The 15,658-nt window shown below is 49.7% G+C and overlaps 1 protein-coding gene across 1 annotated transcript; it reads left to right on the top strand.

Annotated features, from left to right (window-relative positions):
- Positions 1-7,728: 7,728 nt before the first annotated feature.
- KRP23_4323 (uncharacterized protein) lies at positions 7,729-8,946 on the top strand (the record flags this gene model as incomplete). Its single annotated transcript, XM_067889266.1, has 1 exon — positions 7,729-8,946. The coding sequence occupies one exon, from the start codon at positions 7,729-7,731 to the stop codon at positions 8,944-8,946; it is 1,218 nt and encodes a 405-aa protein (XP_067748441.1).
- Between the last annotated feature and the right edge of the window lie 6,712 nt (positions 8,947-15,658).

Genomic DNA, 15,658 nt, shown 5'->3' with positions numbered 1-15,658 from the left:
ATCTTGCGCCATTCAGATATTGGTAGACATGCATACGAAAATTTATTGTTCAACCAGATTGGTTGTAGTTGCGGCAATACCTGCCGCTGACGGCAACTGCGTCACATGACCTCCCTTCAAGAAGACGCCTATTTTGAAAATGGCTTCGGTCGCTTCTTGGATTTCCAATAGAGGTCGATGAGCCCAGGAATCTGCTTTAGATTCTCAATGGGTTCCCAGGTTGCATCAGCTCTGAATTCACCTAGCCACCAAATCTTGTACTGCGGTTTTCCCTTGTACATGCGGTGATCAATCACCGCTTCAACGAGTTGTCCTTCGGTTCCATCGGCTAACACGACTTTGTTCACCTGCTGCCTTCGCTTTGGGTCCTTGCGATACGGTTTCAGCAATGATGTGTGGAACACAGGATGCAACTTTAATCCCTTCGATAATCCCAACTCATAGGAATCTTTTGAGATCTTCTTTATCACTGGAAAAGGTCCAATGTATCGTGGAGCGAGTTTCTTCGACTGGGCATACCCCTTGTGACGGATATCCAAATTCTTTCCGTCTAAAAGCACCATGTCGTTGACTTCGAAGTTCTGGACAAGTCTATTCTTGTCGTAATAATACTTCATACGCTCCTGCGCCTCGCTCATACGGTCTTGTGCGACCTTGAGTAGAGTCTCTTGCTGAAGTAAAAACTCTTGCGCTGTTTTCTCCAATTTCTTAAACTCCGGATCTGATGCCACATCGTCTGGCATGTAGGGGACATATCCTAGATCCGCTTCGAACGGCGACATTCGAATCGTGGAGTGTACACGTCGGTTGTAGGCAATTTCTGCCAAATGGAGATATTCATCCCAGTCATTTTGAGCTGGGTTGACGACACCTCGAAGATAATCTCCGATAAATCGATTTGTCCGTTCCGTTTGTCCATCTGTTTGGGGTCGGAAAGCCGATGACAAGTTGTGCTGCGTACCAAGCGCACTCACAATACTCTGCCAAAGTTTGGACGTAAACTTGGTGTCTCGATCGGATATAATGGTTTTGGGTAAACCGTGATCCTTTACATAATTCTTCATGAACACGTTAGCGATATCTGTGGTGTTGTCCGTTGTCTTCGTCGCAACGAACTTCGCTCGCTTTGTCAGCCGGTCAACGATTACCATAATCGCATCGCAACCTTTGGTGCTGACAGGCAGTGACACTACAAAATCCATTGAGATGTCTGTCCACCTACCCGAAGGTATGTCTAGTGGTTGAAGTAGTCCCGGCGGCTTGGTTTGTCTCGCCTTGTTGCGCTGACACATTTCACATGTGTTGACATAGCGCTGGATGTACTTCATCATCTTCGGCCAGTAGTATTTCTCGCGTACTGCCAAATAGGTCTTATAAAACCCTGGGTGTCCTGCTGCTACTGCATCGTGATTCTCGCAAATGACTCGATTCTTCAGATCTTCGTCATCAGGGATGTACAATCGTGGAGTCTGGTCTTCCGCAGTTTGATAGAAAAGAATGTCATCCTGTAAGGAGTATTTAGGCAATTCATCCCCTTGCTTCAGCTTCTTGATGATCCACTGTAGATCCTTGTTCCACGAATACATCGACTTCGCCGTTTGGGCCACTGTCACCTTGTTTGGTACAATCGTTGCCACAATTTCACGATTCTTGGCTGCTTCCAGTAGCTCTTGTAAGCTTACTTGAGCAGCTTTCAGTTCAAACTCTGGATTTCGTGACAATGCATCAGCCACGGTATTCGTTTCTCCGGGAATCCACTTGAACAAAGGCTGGAATTCAGCAAGCTCATTGAACCATCGTGCAACGCGTCGGTTTGTAGTCTTCTGAGTCAGAATCATCTCAATACTTTTGTGATCCGTTTCGACCGTAAACGGTCGGTCAAGAAGATACACACGCCATACTCGAAGAGCATGCATGATCGCGAGCAACTCCTGTTCTCGAACAGGGTAGTTTAGTTCTGCTGGCTTCATCTTCCGGCCAGTATACGCGATTGGATGCTCTAGCCCTCCCTCCTTTTGAAACAAGACTCCCCCGATTGCAAAATTCGAGGCGTCCATGCGAATACCAAAAGGTTTTGTGAAGTCAGGAAGGCCGAGAACTGGTGGTGAGGCTAACCGGCGTTTAAGCTCTTTGAAGCACTTGAGTTGATCGTCCGAGAGTTCAATAGTCTCTCGTGGACGCTTTCCCTTGATGCTGTCATGAAGTGGTCCTGCAAATTGTGCAAAGTCCTTACAGAATCTGGACACATAGACCGTAGTTCCTAAGAAGCTCTCCATTTGCTTCTTGGTCTTGGGAACAGGCCATTCTGCGATGATGCGAACCTTGTCTGGATCCATTCGGACTCCTTTTCGTCCGACGAAATCTCCTAGGCATGGAATCTCGTCCACACAGAACTGACACTTGGATAATTTGATGTAAAGTTGCTGTTCTTCACATCGCTTGAGCACACGATCTAAAGCTTCAAGGTGCTCTGCGACATCTTCGCTCGGGGTGAATACGTAGATGTCGTCAAAATAGATCCTCATCACGTCTCTTAAGTCCCTAAAGACTTTCTGTAAAAGACGGTTAAATGTTCCGGGACTACCACTGAGTCCCATTGGAGTAACGAGGTATTCAAATAGACCATCAGGGGTCGAAAAAGCTGTAAACGGTATGTCCGATTCACGTAGCTTAACTTGGTAGTAACCCCACAGTAGGTCCATGCACGAAAACCAATGACTGCCCGCCATGGCATCAAAGGTATCCTCCTTGCGCGGCATTGGTATAGCCGGCAAAATTGTCGCTAGATTTAGCTGACGATAGTCGTGCACAATGCGCCATCCAACAGGCTTCTTGACACAGAACGTCGGCGCGGAAAATGCAGACGTGCTTGGTCGAATAATGCCCGCTTGAACCATCTCTTTGGTCCAATCTTGAATTGTGATGCGCTGATCAGGGCTCTGGCGCCATTGTTTCACCGAAATAGGCGTGGTACCAGGCTGGAGAAGGATTTCGTGTTCGATCCCTTCTCGTACAGGAGGCGTCTCGTTTGGAAGTTCCGTGCGAAAAACAGTATCCGCATACTTGCGTAGTATATCATACGCTGGATTATCCTTAAGTGCCTCCCATCCTTGACTCTTAAAGCGTTCTGCCTTCTCAGAGTCATGCGGATTGATGACAAAGATTGCTTCAATGTCCTTGTCATGACGCAACATTCTTAGAAATTGTTGAGCTGAAATAAGTCGCGTCTTGCCATATTGGCCTTTGTGGCCATGCTGCCGATAGTGGTTGAAAATCTCGCGACTTTGGTCGATACGAGATCTGCGTTGTCCAGCGACTCTTCTAGCTGGGCGTTGCTTAGGCAGTCTTAGTTGAGCATCTTGCTCATCCTCCATCTTGATGCGTGGTGTGACCTGCCCTGTACTCCAGTCGATATCCGGGTTTTGCTCTCGCAGCCACATCATGCCCAGAATAACATCCTTGTTTTCTGGAACGGGCATGACTTGGAAGGTTCCCGACGTCAATGGGAAACCTGGTAGCTGCAGACTCATCTCCACGGTTCGACGCGGACGGTGTACCACTTGGTCATAACCAAGGTCGACCTGCATCAACTCGCCTTCGGTTACCTCCAGCCCAAGCGTTTTCACCAATTCCTCAGATACGCCATTTAAGCTGCATCCATTATCAATGAAAATGGTGACGGATCTCTCTTGACCCGTTTCTTTGTACGCATGAGCCTCGGCTTCCAAGATAGCATACAGTGCGCCGCTGATGTACCTATTTGCTTCCTTACGTTTTGGAGCGGTACATTGCGGGGAAATGTGGCCAACTTTGCCACAGTTATTGCATGTAGCTGTTTTCGTCCAGTCATCATTCTTGTTCTTCTTCTTCTCGAATCGCTTTGGTTTCTGCGATGTCGGCTTGATTGAACGTTTACCGGATTCGGCCGGTGCCTGCGATGACTTGGACGGAATGCGAGGTGGTTTACCCGAGTAATGTGCAAACTCGAAGTTAGAGGCAATCTCCATAGCGTCTTGAAGCGTACTCGGACTTTCTTCTTTGATTTTCTTCGCGGTTTCTTCCCGTAGTCCATTCTGGAAAAAGAAACGCTTCTCTAGTTCACTTATCTCTAATTCAGTTTGAGACAACAAGTCTTGGAACTTAGAGACATATTCGTGGATTGTTTCCTTTTGTTTTAAGTGAAACATCCGCTCGCGAAGATCATACTCGAAGTCCTTGGGTCGGAAACGTGTACGCAGTTGACGCTTGAACAGAGACCATGTTTGGTGAACGCTCATGCGCTCACAATCCGTGATAAAGGCACGGTACCAATTCAACACGGACTTGCCCAAGTTACTGGAGATTAGCGTCACAAAGTCTGACGAATCAGCTTCCATTATGTGACGCTTGTTGGCATAGTACTGTTCAGTAGCGAAGATCCATAGCTCAATGTCTTCGCCGTACTTCCCTTCATACACAGGAGGGTCCTTCTTCTTGTGTTCGCCTCTTGATGCAACGAGGAATTCAAAACGCTCGTTAGCCTGCTGCATTTGGGCTTGCATTTGGGCTTGCACCTGGGCTTGATATTGTTGTTGCTGCTGTGTAAGATACACTAGTAACTGCTGCATGGACATCGTATCGGGTCCATGACTTGATTGCGCAGCTGCTGCAGCGGGGGCGGCCGAATTTGCCTCATTATCGGCACTAGCCCCATTCGGTTGTGCTTGCGTGCGTGTTCTGGAACGTGTTGTCGGGCGTGTGGCTTCATTGTCACTCGGAGAGCTCATTCTGCTCTGTTGACGAGGTCTAGGGTTCGGGGACGGGCGCTCAGTTGCACGACCTCTTCTTTGGGTCATATCAACCGGACTTCTCAGCGCCGTCACTATATATACTACCGAAACCCTAAAATAAAGCCTTTGAAAATAAAACGGAACTGTCTAAATTCTTATTTACAGTCTACGTTTCTTGTAAAGTTGGACGGAGTGGTCGAATGTTCCTTCCAAAACCGTTTGGGTACGCTCGATAAGCTGTTTCAGCTGTTCCGAAAATTCGTGAACGACGTTCCTCGCACTTGAATTTTTACAATCCGGAATTTCGTTTCGGATGAGTTTGACAACCTTAAGTTGCTTTACCGTCGTTAACCACAGGTCCTTTCGAAGCTTATCAAGCTCCTTATGGCGATCGGTTAAGACCTTAGTGGTGTTGACGAACGGTTCTTCGGGCTCGCGAGTTTTTCGTTTACCCATGCAACAATGCACACTGAAACAGTTGCAGTAGCAATGGATGTAGATCAAGTAAGACCAAGTAGGTATACCGAAAGGAAGTTATTCTCCGTGTTTTCTGAGGCGGGACAGGGATTCACAAAGTGAAAGCACTAAACCGCGGACCCACAGAAGGAGTACCAATCGAGTAACCACACTGGTTCACAACCACACCGACTAGCCACTGAACGTAACGTTCGTGCTAAAAGACAACCCTTTCGCAACCTAGTGCTCCCCACGATGTGGCTCGCACTAATAGTCACAGGATACTCGCTTCCCACTATGTGGCCACAAGTACCCTAGCCTTGAACTCTTGAACTTGAACCGAAGCTTGAATCGAAGCTTGACACGGCAAGTGCTACTATGTAACAGTCTTGCGCCGAGGAAGGTCTTGCTTGGCGTGTCCGGCGTGCGGTCCTTGGGTAGGCAGGTGACGAGGTTGGTGGAGGGGTTGTTGCTATTGAAAGCAAATTGAGAAGTGATTGAGATTGAGCTGTTTGCTTTTACGGATGTCCTTGAGACCACTAGTGTCCTACCCTAAAGCCTATCCTTCTCTAATCTCAGCTGCTATCTGTTCTACCAATGATCTTGTCTAAAATATCCACGTAGTTGTAGTTTCATCAAAAATCCAGTTCCCATACTGGATATTATCAAATCTTGATGATTTAGACCAATCAAATTAATGATTATCGGACGTATCAGATTCTTGTTCTTATCCTTGAATATCTTGCGCCATTCAGATATTGGTAGACATGCATACGAAAATTTATTGTTCAACCAGATTGGTTGTAGTTGCGGCAATACCTGCCGCTGACGGCAACTGCGTCACATGGAGTAGCTGTCACGACGAGCTGCATGCCCGGCATCTGTTCGTTGGATGGGCTCAGTTTGCCATTCAAATCCAGCAGTGGGTTGTACCATCTCATCTATTGACTAGCTGAGATTCATGACAGTACTGGAGCAGGTTGTAACATTGAATTGCCCATTGGAATGCAGCCATTGCTTCCCCGAATGACCCCGTCCGGAAAACAACCCAAGAAATATGTCGAGTTGATTGCAGTTTGCTTCACCTGTTCTATTATAGTAGATTTCGATTGCGTGAATTGTGATTGAAAACGTAGCGAATTACGCAGTCTGAGACCACTTCTACAAAGAGAAAACTGGCCTTGGTTCATGTTAGAAGAAATTGTTATGTATCAAATTCCGTGTCCTAAACGAATTTTCGTTGCTGTGGGGGTGATCATATCTTTCGTGGGAGTTTCCCTCGTAGCCACCAGTACGATCGGGTTCCCAATTCCACTCATGATGCAATTCTCAACTTTTCCTATCGGCATTTTTACAGCAACTATGATTTTGATCGCCTTGGGCTCAGTCCTGTTCGCGAACGAATCGCCACTCAAAGTTCATTTTGACAGATATAACAAGTACTTCCTGACGTTCATGGTGCTTTGTGGTTCGTTTCCGATCTACAAGGTGCTTTACGAGCAGGTATCCGAGCGATATCGTGGCTTACTAGTCGCCATTCTGCCAGTTTTTAAATTTGCTGGGAAGCATTTGATGGTGCACTCTACACGCGAGCTAGAAGACATGAAGCCGACACTGGTGGCATTATCGGTGGATTTCATGAGCACTCTATTCATTTCGGTGTGTATGTCAACTGCAGGATCCATGTCGCTGACAATTCTCTTCATTGGGGCAGATATTGGCCAGTCCGTTCTCGAATTTCGAGAGATGCGAGCAAACTCAAAACTGTTGCTACAACTTCTCAACGACCGCAAACACTCCCAAGTCCACCACCATGGAGACGATTCCAGCTTGCTGACGATGGTACTTTGCGACGATACCGTACATATCGTTTGCAATGCTCCTCGCGTTGTAGCTCTGCGCGAACTTGCGATGGTCATTTTTTCGTCCTGGCAATCGGCCATTGCTGACGTCCTTGGAGTCGTTAGACGCAGTGGAGACCATGGTAACAACCCACCTCTGACGTATCGAGCCAGAATCGTCAGGTTGACTAAAGCTCACGGGGTTTTGAGCTCAGACTCTCTCTCAGGGCCAGATGCCACCGTGGGACACGTACAAGAATGCCCACTTGGCCCAGCTGTTCGTTTCGTGAACCCCAGAGCCTCTGGCAGAGGAGGGTATCAACAGTTTTCATCTTGATTTGCTGACCCAATTCCCTGTGGGGTAGCTACTAGTTGGGTAGTAGTGCACGATATTCACTGCGATGTCAGAACACTTTCTTGATCGATGTACCAGAGTCTGCAGACAACTTTTCTTACCAGCAATAACGGCCCGATATGGTGTTCAAAAATAATCAAGAAATAATTCGTCTGAGAGGGTCACCATCGCAGAGTTGCTCCTATACGGACCACAGCTGGTATGCTCTTGTCCAGTGCACCCCGCTGCTGTCTCGTCTTCGATCGCAAGGTATCACATCACTTGCAGCGTTAGACTCGTCACCGTGTCGCCTTCTGTGGTTGGCAAAATGAAGCCTGCTGAGCCTTCGACTCCGACGCGCGACTGGGCCGCTTCGACTGCTGCATCATGGGCGAAGGAGGTCGAGGAAGAGATGAGACTTCAGCGACGACGCCAATGCATTGCACGGTGTCGAGCCAGGACGAAACTGGAACTCCAGCAGATGCACCAAGAGCGGGAACGACTCGAGCAACAAGTGAAGCAGCAGCTCGCGGCTTTAAGTGAGGGCATTGCGAAGAGAGTGAACGATGACGACCAAAGTGCAGGAATCAGCGACGAGATTTATCAACTCGCCCTGGAGAGTGACGCTCTCCGGACTGAGGCACTTGCGATTCGTAACCAGCTACAGCAGTACAATCGTTGCTGGTCGCTTGTCCACGAAGCTGCTGTAGATTGGGGGTTATCTTCAGAGGAACCTTCGAGTTCTCTCCCAGTTCGCGAAGCTAGCAAGGCTTCCAAGTGGGTGTCGAGGCCACCTCTCGATGAATCCGGCTGGCAAGTGTATTTCCAGGATGAGTCGTCGTCGTTTTACTTTCATCCGTTTACACGCAAGGAATTTGACGATATTCTCAAGCGCTGCGACGATACGCTGGTGCAGGATCCTCCTCGAATAGAGGTAGCGGGGTCGCTTTTCGGCTGGACTGTGCATCGTGCTCCACTCACTCGAAGAACTGGCGACGGCTCTCTTGTGTCGCATGTGAGGTTTACCACGCGCGTTTCCTGCTCGCTGGACGCACTTGACGCATCCCTAATCGATACGAATCTTCAATCGTGGCCGTTGGTCGTAACACCGCCGAGCTGGGGCTACAACGAACGCAAACAAGCTTCTTGCCAGGTGTTGCAAGTGTTCGAGGCGGATGAATACGTGATAGTGCACGATATTCCAGGTCCGCTGCGCTACCGCTACATCTGCCTTGTTCGTCGACTACCAGGGACATCTCGTTTCGGAGAGCGTACTATCACATATGCAATGGTACTTGCAGATTCAAAAGGCGATGCGCGAAACCATGCCTCCTATCAGCGCCATCATGACATTGAGTGGGTCAAAGAAGGCGGCGGCTACGTCAGGTTCACCGAGATCAACGCCAACACTATAGACGTACGCTATGATCACTGGGCTAGCTGCCAGGATGAGCTTCACGCGCAGCACCTGTTTGTTCGATGGGCCCAGTTCAATATTGGGTGGTCCCAGACAATGTCAACAAACCGACTAATTCCGGAGAACTGAGATGAAAAGTATTTGAATTTCAGAGAACAGAACGAAGAGATGAAGTGAATGGTGCTTCGTCACGCACGGAATCTGTACATCGATTGGATCCGGCATGCTGCTTTCGTGGAGCAGCTATTGTCTTCAACATGGCAACTCGCAGTTGAAGTCGAGGAGATTGGAGAGATCGTGGCGGTGAATTCCTTTTGGAGTACCGCAGCTTGCTCTAACACACTCCGAAGAAAAAACAAACTATGCATGTCTCGCAGCTTGAACACGAAGTGTGTTCGGAAGTTTGTTCGAAAACGATCATTTCGTCATTTGCTGACGTACTATGTTCAGTGGATCATCTAAGCCATCGCTTCGCACGAAGTGGAGCTAAGAGTAAGCAAGTCAAATAAATCTGGAACCAGGTAAATGTGGCTTTTGATTAACGAGCCGCAAGAAGACTGGCTTGATCTCGATCGCGCCTTTGCCTTCCATCTGTAGCATTACTATAGCTGGCCATGAGAGCGAGCGACTACTGTCTTAGCCTCTACGGTCAACCAGTATTCCCCAGCACGATTCACCCACCCCAGGCAGGTTTCTCATCTCGCCGTCAATATCGAGTTCAGTTTAGGAAACGTGCCGGTGCCGAAGTCATCACGCTAATCAAGTTGTCGGTAGCGTAGTGTAAAAATACTACAAGCAAATAGTAGCAGCATCGTACATCAAGCATGTTCCACGAATACTCGCCGACGTTGTGAGAAAGCTTGGCAAGGTGAATTCGTGGACTTGCTTGCAAACCACCGATTTGCTTGAAAAATCATCAGGAGTTGCTTGAAAGAAGATTAAAACATTAACTAGCATTAAAAAAAAACATACCTCCAGCAATCCGTCCTACATACATTCGCCTCGGAATTTGCGCACGTACGTATCCATTCATCTGGCGTCAACGCCCCCAGCTCCTCGACGAGACAACCATACACCTCGAGTCCGAGTTGAAATGCTGGGCGGTGGTATCATCAGCATCGTCGAGCGAGCACTATAATCGACGGTGAACCAAGCGTATAAAGTTTCTGCCAGTCGTCCAGCCGAAAATATTCTATTGCTTCTTTGTTGGTAAAACAATCATAATTATTGCTTTTTGTCTTGTAGCCACTCAAAACGGAGAGTAAAGTCTGCACCTGCGCTCCGTCAAATACATAAAAACAAGTTAGAAGGATGACCGAGCGATACGTTGTCAATCTGGCAAAGCTAACGATACCGAAATGTTGGAGTTCGTACTGCAACACGACGAGGATCATGACAAAAAGGATGGCTTGTACGGGATACACTTCAGTTTCGATCACAAACGCGAGCTGGTACAAAGGTGACAACGCAAATTTCCGTTGTAAGAAGGAGTTCAGGAAAAGGAGAGACCCAATTTCCAACACAACTAGCACCAGAACACCAGCTGCGGCTTCCATGGTCCAGTTGCCAGCGCCACCCGGATAATACGCGATAGTTGGTAGTTTCTCGAGGATGGATTTGAAACACGACGAAAACTAGCGGAACGACGCATTTCACGTACTCAACCAGCACCACATACTCACAATGGAACAGAAGCTGCAGACCTTGGACCACAAGCTTCTTCGATCTTTCCGCACGCCTCGAATTCGTATCGTGTTGTTCATCCGGAGTGGCGGTTAGTGTAGTTCCAACTAAATGCTCCACTGCGGGGGCTACTTGTAACCTTAACGGCGTAATCGAAGCAAGTTGGGTCCGTCGAATGCTTAACCTCTTCGAGGAAAGGTTGCTACCTGGTTCATCGTTCGGTTGGTATACACCTGACGCATCGAGTAAATTGAGCTCTGTCTCCTTTTCTTTTGTAAGCGGATAACGCAGACAAGCCCAAAGTCGCACGCCTTGAAAGGATTTCGTTCGAAAGGTACCGGAGTCCCGTATCGTGGCACATACCATCGTCAGCAAGCTGGAATCGTCTCCATGTTGGTGGATTTGGAAGTGGTAGAAGTACTCCGTGACAGGGTGGCCATGGAATACCTGAGAAATTGCTGGACACTTCATGTATTACCTACTTTCCTTGTGTTACGACTACATGAACACCACTTTTATGGAGTCAACCACGAGGACATTTTTCTAAAGTGGCGAGCAGAAGGAGATCCGGAATACACGAGGACCATCGCAGCGAGTCCACCGTGGAAAGCGACGATAAATGACATTACGGACTATGAAAGGACATTGGATCTCAGTACGGTGAACCAACTAGCAGATTGCGCCGAAGTTAACTCGCTAATCACAAAGAGGTATGAGATGCGAGAAAGATTAGACCTAGTACACACAAGACTGGGACTACCGACTTTGGACAGTGTTGGACTTGACACAGGTTGGGAGGGGATACTGGCGCAGGAGGAACAAAGAATCCACGAAGAGTACGGCGTAGATGGATACGCGTCTAACTCGCAGACGGACCTGATTACAAAGACGGCTGACGACAGCCCCACTAGAAGATACACACGGGCAGCAACTGGCGATGCAGTGATGACCTCATATTTTAGAATCCTGAGAGACACAAGTGATGCACCTATGGACGACGTGGACAAGCCATTGGCGGCACTACTGCAAACAGCAAACCAAGAGGCTTTTGTTAAATGGAGTGCTCTTTACAGAAAGAGATTCAAAACTCCGGCCACGAAACGACGAACGACAATGGTCGACATTAATCCGTGGCTGCTAACAAACCCGACAGCCACACGCCAGCTATTTGCATTTCTACCATACCCAGAACACGAGGCGAAAACATGGTCCACTGAATCCTTGGAAGTATGGGGCGCCCATAAAGTATACCGAGAACAACGTCATGCTATTGAAAGGGTCCTGGAAGACGCTACACTACCAGACGCCACACGAGAATTTTGCACAGTGTGGCTCCAGGCCTATGCGGACATCAGTCTGCACCCGGGGTCGGTGCAGGCGCAGGCACGGTCCCCAGAGAGATGGGGTGACTGTCACAATGGGTTCCTCACAACAAGTGCAGGGCGCAACCACAGAAGATGACGGAGACAGAGTGGCGGGTTTTACACATATTACCGTACACAGTCAGTGAGTGGTCTGATACGCCGTCGGGCAGGGCACCAAATGGCGCAAGGGCGATCTGGTACGATACATTCTCGTACGTACGGACGCTCTGCCACGCAGTGGTGGACCACAATGATTGGAGCGGTGCGACATTAGTGCCCACAGGAAAGGCATGGGGGGAAGGCATGGAGGACACAGACTCGCCGCCATCCTCCGCACGACGACACTAAGGGCACCTCGAAGCCCAGACTGGTTACGGTGGAAGGCCAAACGCCGCAACTAGACTCGTTCGGACGCGAACACAGATTGGCAAGGACATGTACGGCCACAGCAGAGATAGTGCTTGGGAATGATACTAACAAAAGTGGAAGAGTGAATGGGGAAACGATGCCATCTAGCAGCACCAAGGAGAGCGAAGGACGCCGTGGTATGGACCAATTTTATAAAAAAAGTGACAGATGAAGACGAAAAGCTAAGAAGCATCCAGAAATTATTTCAACAACACAACAAGACAACACTGGAAAAAAGAAAACACCAAGAGAAGGAATACGAAACAACACAAAGGGCTCATGTGTTGCACGCGGAAGACCAAACCTTCGGGCTCACCACCCAAAACGTCAACGGGTTTGGCGACTCGGAAACGGACAGAGCACACTGGTTCCAAAGTTTCGGAGAAAGCGACAAGCATGGCAGGCAAGATGTGGTTGTCACCCAAGAAACACATGTTGAACAGCACGAAGTGGAGAGATTTACCAATTTGTTTGCACGTCGATGGGGGTTCCGGACTGGAGAAAATCAATTGAAATACTCGTTTTGGTCACCATCCGTGGATCGAAAAGTGGGGTAGCGATCCTTGTTGACCCGTATGGCTCCTTCAAGCAGGTGAAACCTTATCACCAAGAGCACTGGGGCCCGCACTTCAACGCAGTGAGTGTAGCGGGGCTACACATTCGGTTCACCTCCTACCTTAGTGCAACATGCACTAAGGCATACATTCAGGTGACCACCACAGGGTGGTCCACATTCATAGCAAAAGGCATATGACTGGTAGAAAGTAACACCTTTCTACCAATGAGAGTCATTCAATAGATAGGGGTTCTGCCAGCCATCCAATGGCAGAACCTCTCATTAGAAATATCAGTTTTAGGAGGAAACCCCATTTACAATCAATACAGTTCTCATTTACCACCAAAGCTTTCGTTTGGTTCGTTTATCTAGGTTTAAGTATACTTGTGGATACAAGTATACTGAACTTAAGTAAATTACTCCTACGCTTCCTCCTACACGTGCGCACACGTGTAAGCTTAAGTAGTGGGTCTAAGCAGACCCATTACACCTGGTAGCACTTTCTAGTCCGTCCAACGACCGACTAACACGTTCGTATGGAATACGAACGCGGGGCTGAGAACCTGCCCTCGGACAGTAACATGTCCGTGGGTAGCCCAAACACGTCTGCAACGCATGTTGCGCGTGCAGACTGCCCCCACCTGTCGGAACCAGAGTGGGAGGCCCTCCAACGACTGTCAACAGTCATTGGGGAAGCGGCGGTAGCAACGATGTTGCGAACGCTATCACCGACGGAGCAACACGGTGTTGCTCTGGGTTTCATCGTAAAGGAACAGCGTGAAACCACTGCTCGAGCTTCGGTGTCACCATCGGCCACACCGCGCGTGGAGTCATTGAAACTCCACGTAAGCAGTTACGTTGGAAGAGAGGGGGAACCTCTCCTCCATTGGCTTGTCGAGGTCGACACTGCCATTACGGCTCGACGTATCGTCGACCCGTTGTCGAAGGTTGGGTTCGCCATGTCATGTCTTGGCGGACGAGCAAGGAGTTGGGCGTACGGACGCCGACTCACAGACCCTACGTGCTTTAGCACGTACGAGGATTTCAAGGAGGAGCTCAAACTAGCGTTTGAGCCCCCGCAGAACGAGTTCCGATCGAGGGTGGAGTTCCTCGATCTGCAACAGGGCAGGCATGACGTGCATGCTTACGCCCAAAGAGCACGGTACTTGGTCTCGAACATCGTCACCAACCCGATTGACGAGGCGACAAAGGTCGTCACGTTCATGAAGGGCCTTAGAGATGGGCCTGTGAAGACCTATCTCTTCCGAGAGCATCCAAATACTCTCGAGGCTGCAATTGCGCTTGCAATGCAAGAAGAGTTTAGCCTGCGTCAGGCTAAACTGCATGTGAACGCCCCGCGGCTGATGCCACGACCGGTGGTAAGGCCGTCGGGAGGTCCCGAACCAATGGACCTCTCGAGTGCGACGGCTGCTGGGAACCAGCAGCGTCGTGGATCAACGAATGTGCGTTGTTTCCGCTGCGGAAACATCGGTCACTATGCCCGCGAGTGCACAGCACCTGTGCACGCGGCGAGGAGCCGTCGTGGCGATACTGGGTATCGTCACGGGCAATCAAAAAACTAAAGGGACCAGCAGGCGCGGGGCGCCCTGCTGGTGATGCGATCGAGCGTGTCGACATCGGACACGCTGCAATGAAGATCGCTGCCCCCAGTGAGAGTCAATCTCACTGCAAGAAGCAAGATGACAAGCCAAACCTTGTCATCCTGAAGGTAAGCTCGAAGAGAGAGAAGTCTCTTCGTGCTCTAGTGGACTGTGGTGCGTCGAACAACTTTGTTCGACTGCAGAGCCTTCCAACGCTTGACTTCGAGGAGGTGGAAACACCTCGAAGTCTATTGGAAGTGAGGCTAGCAACGGGTGTCGTTGTTAGAACCGAGAAGCGTATCGTACGCGTACGCTTCTCTTATCAAGAGAAGGAGTTCGTCGACGAGCTTATCGTCCTGGAACTGGACGATAAGTTCGATATGGTGTTGGGCATGCCGTGGCTTGCACGGCATGATCCGGTGATCGACTGGACGAAGCGCACGATCGTGCGCTTCGGGAGCAGCAGCAGCGCGACAGAGAGCGATGGCCCTGTCGGCGCAGCACATGCACCACGTGGTGCATGCGGCCCTCCATCAGAGACAGCGCGGAATGCGGCTGTCTCTAATAACCCCAAGCGAACGTCAACGACTGCAAGAGTCGTTGGAAGAAGATGTGAAACGAATCAACAGGGCCCGATTCAATCGGATTCGAGAGGGTCTCGAAGCGTCCGGGGCGACGCGGTCGTGTCAACAGATAATGTCGACACACAATTGGTCGAAAGACACTCCGCCGTTAGGCGTAGAGGTAAAGAAGACGCGTCGGCTCTGGGAGCCGACGCTGCAAGCAGTGCGGACGGTTGCAAACGTCCCGCACCGGAAATGCTTGCGAGCTCGCGTGCAGCCGGGCTGCACGACGAAGCGGTGCGCGATCAAGCCGGGCTTGAACGCGTGCGCCCGCGGGTAGAACCCGCCGGCGAATACAAGGAACAACTGTCCACGGCCGGGCCTGGACAAGAAGAAACTCGCGGAGCCGGGCTCCGCACGAGAAGTGAACGGCGCAAGCGAGAAAAGCTGCGCAAGTCTCGGTCAGGGACCGAGACGCTACAAGCAGTGTCTGCCGGGCAGACACAAGAGTTGGAGACGACCGTCGAGACATTGAATGTCTTGACGCGTACGAGTATTGGTCTCCAATACAAGAAGATGAGGCTGAATAATCCTCCGACGTTAGCGTCGGAGTTGATGTCGCTCCCAGTCACAAGCTGGAAGCGTTTCGCTCGCGAACTGCACGAT

The sequence above is a fragment of the Phytophthora ramorum genome, assembly GCF_020800215.1.
Source record: "Phytophthora ramorum isolate Pr-102 chromosome Unknown Phyram_PR-102_s0003, whole genome shotgun sequence".
Lineage (NCBI taxonomy): Eukaryota > Oomycota > Peronosporomycetes > Peronosporales > Peronosporaceae > Phytophthora > Phytophthora ramorum.
Note: the sequence above shows the minus strand (reverse complement) of the source record. Positions and strands in the feature narration are given on the sequence as shown.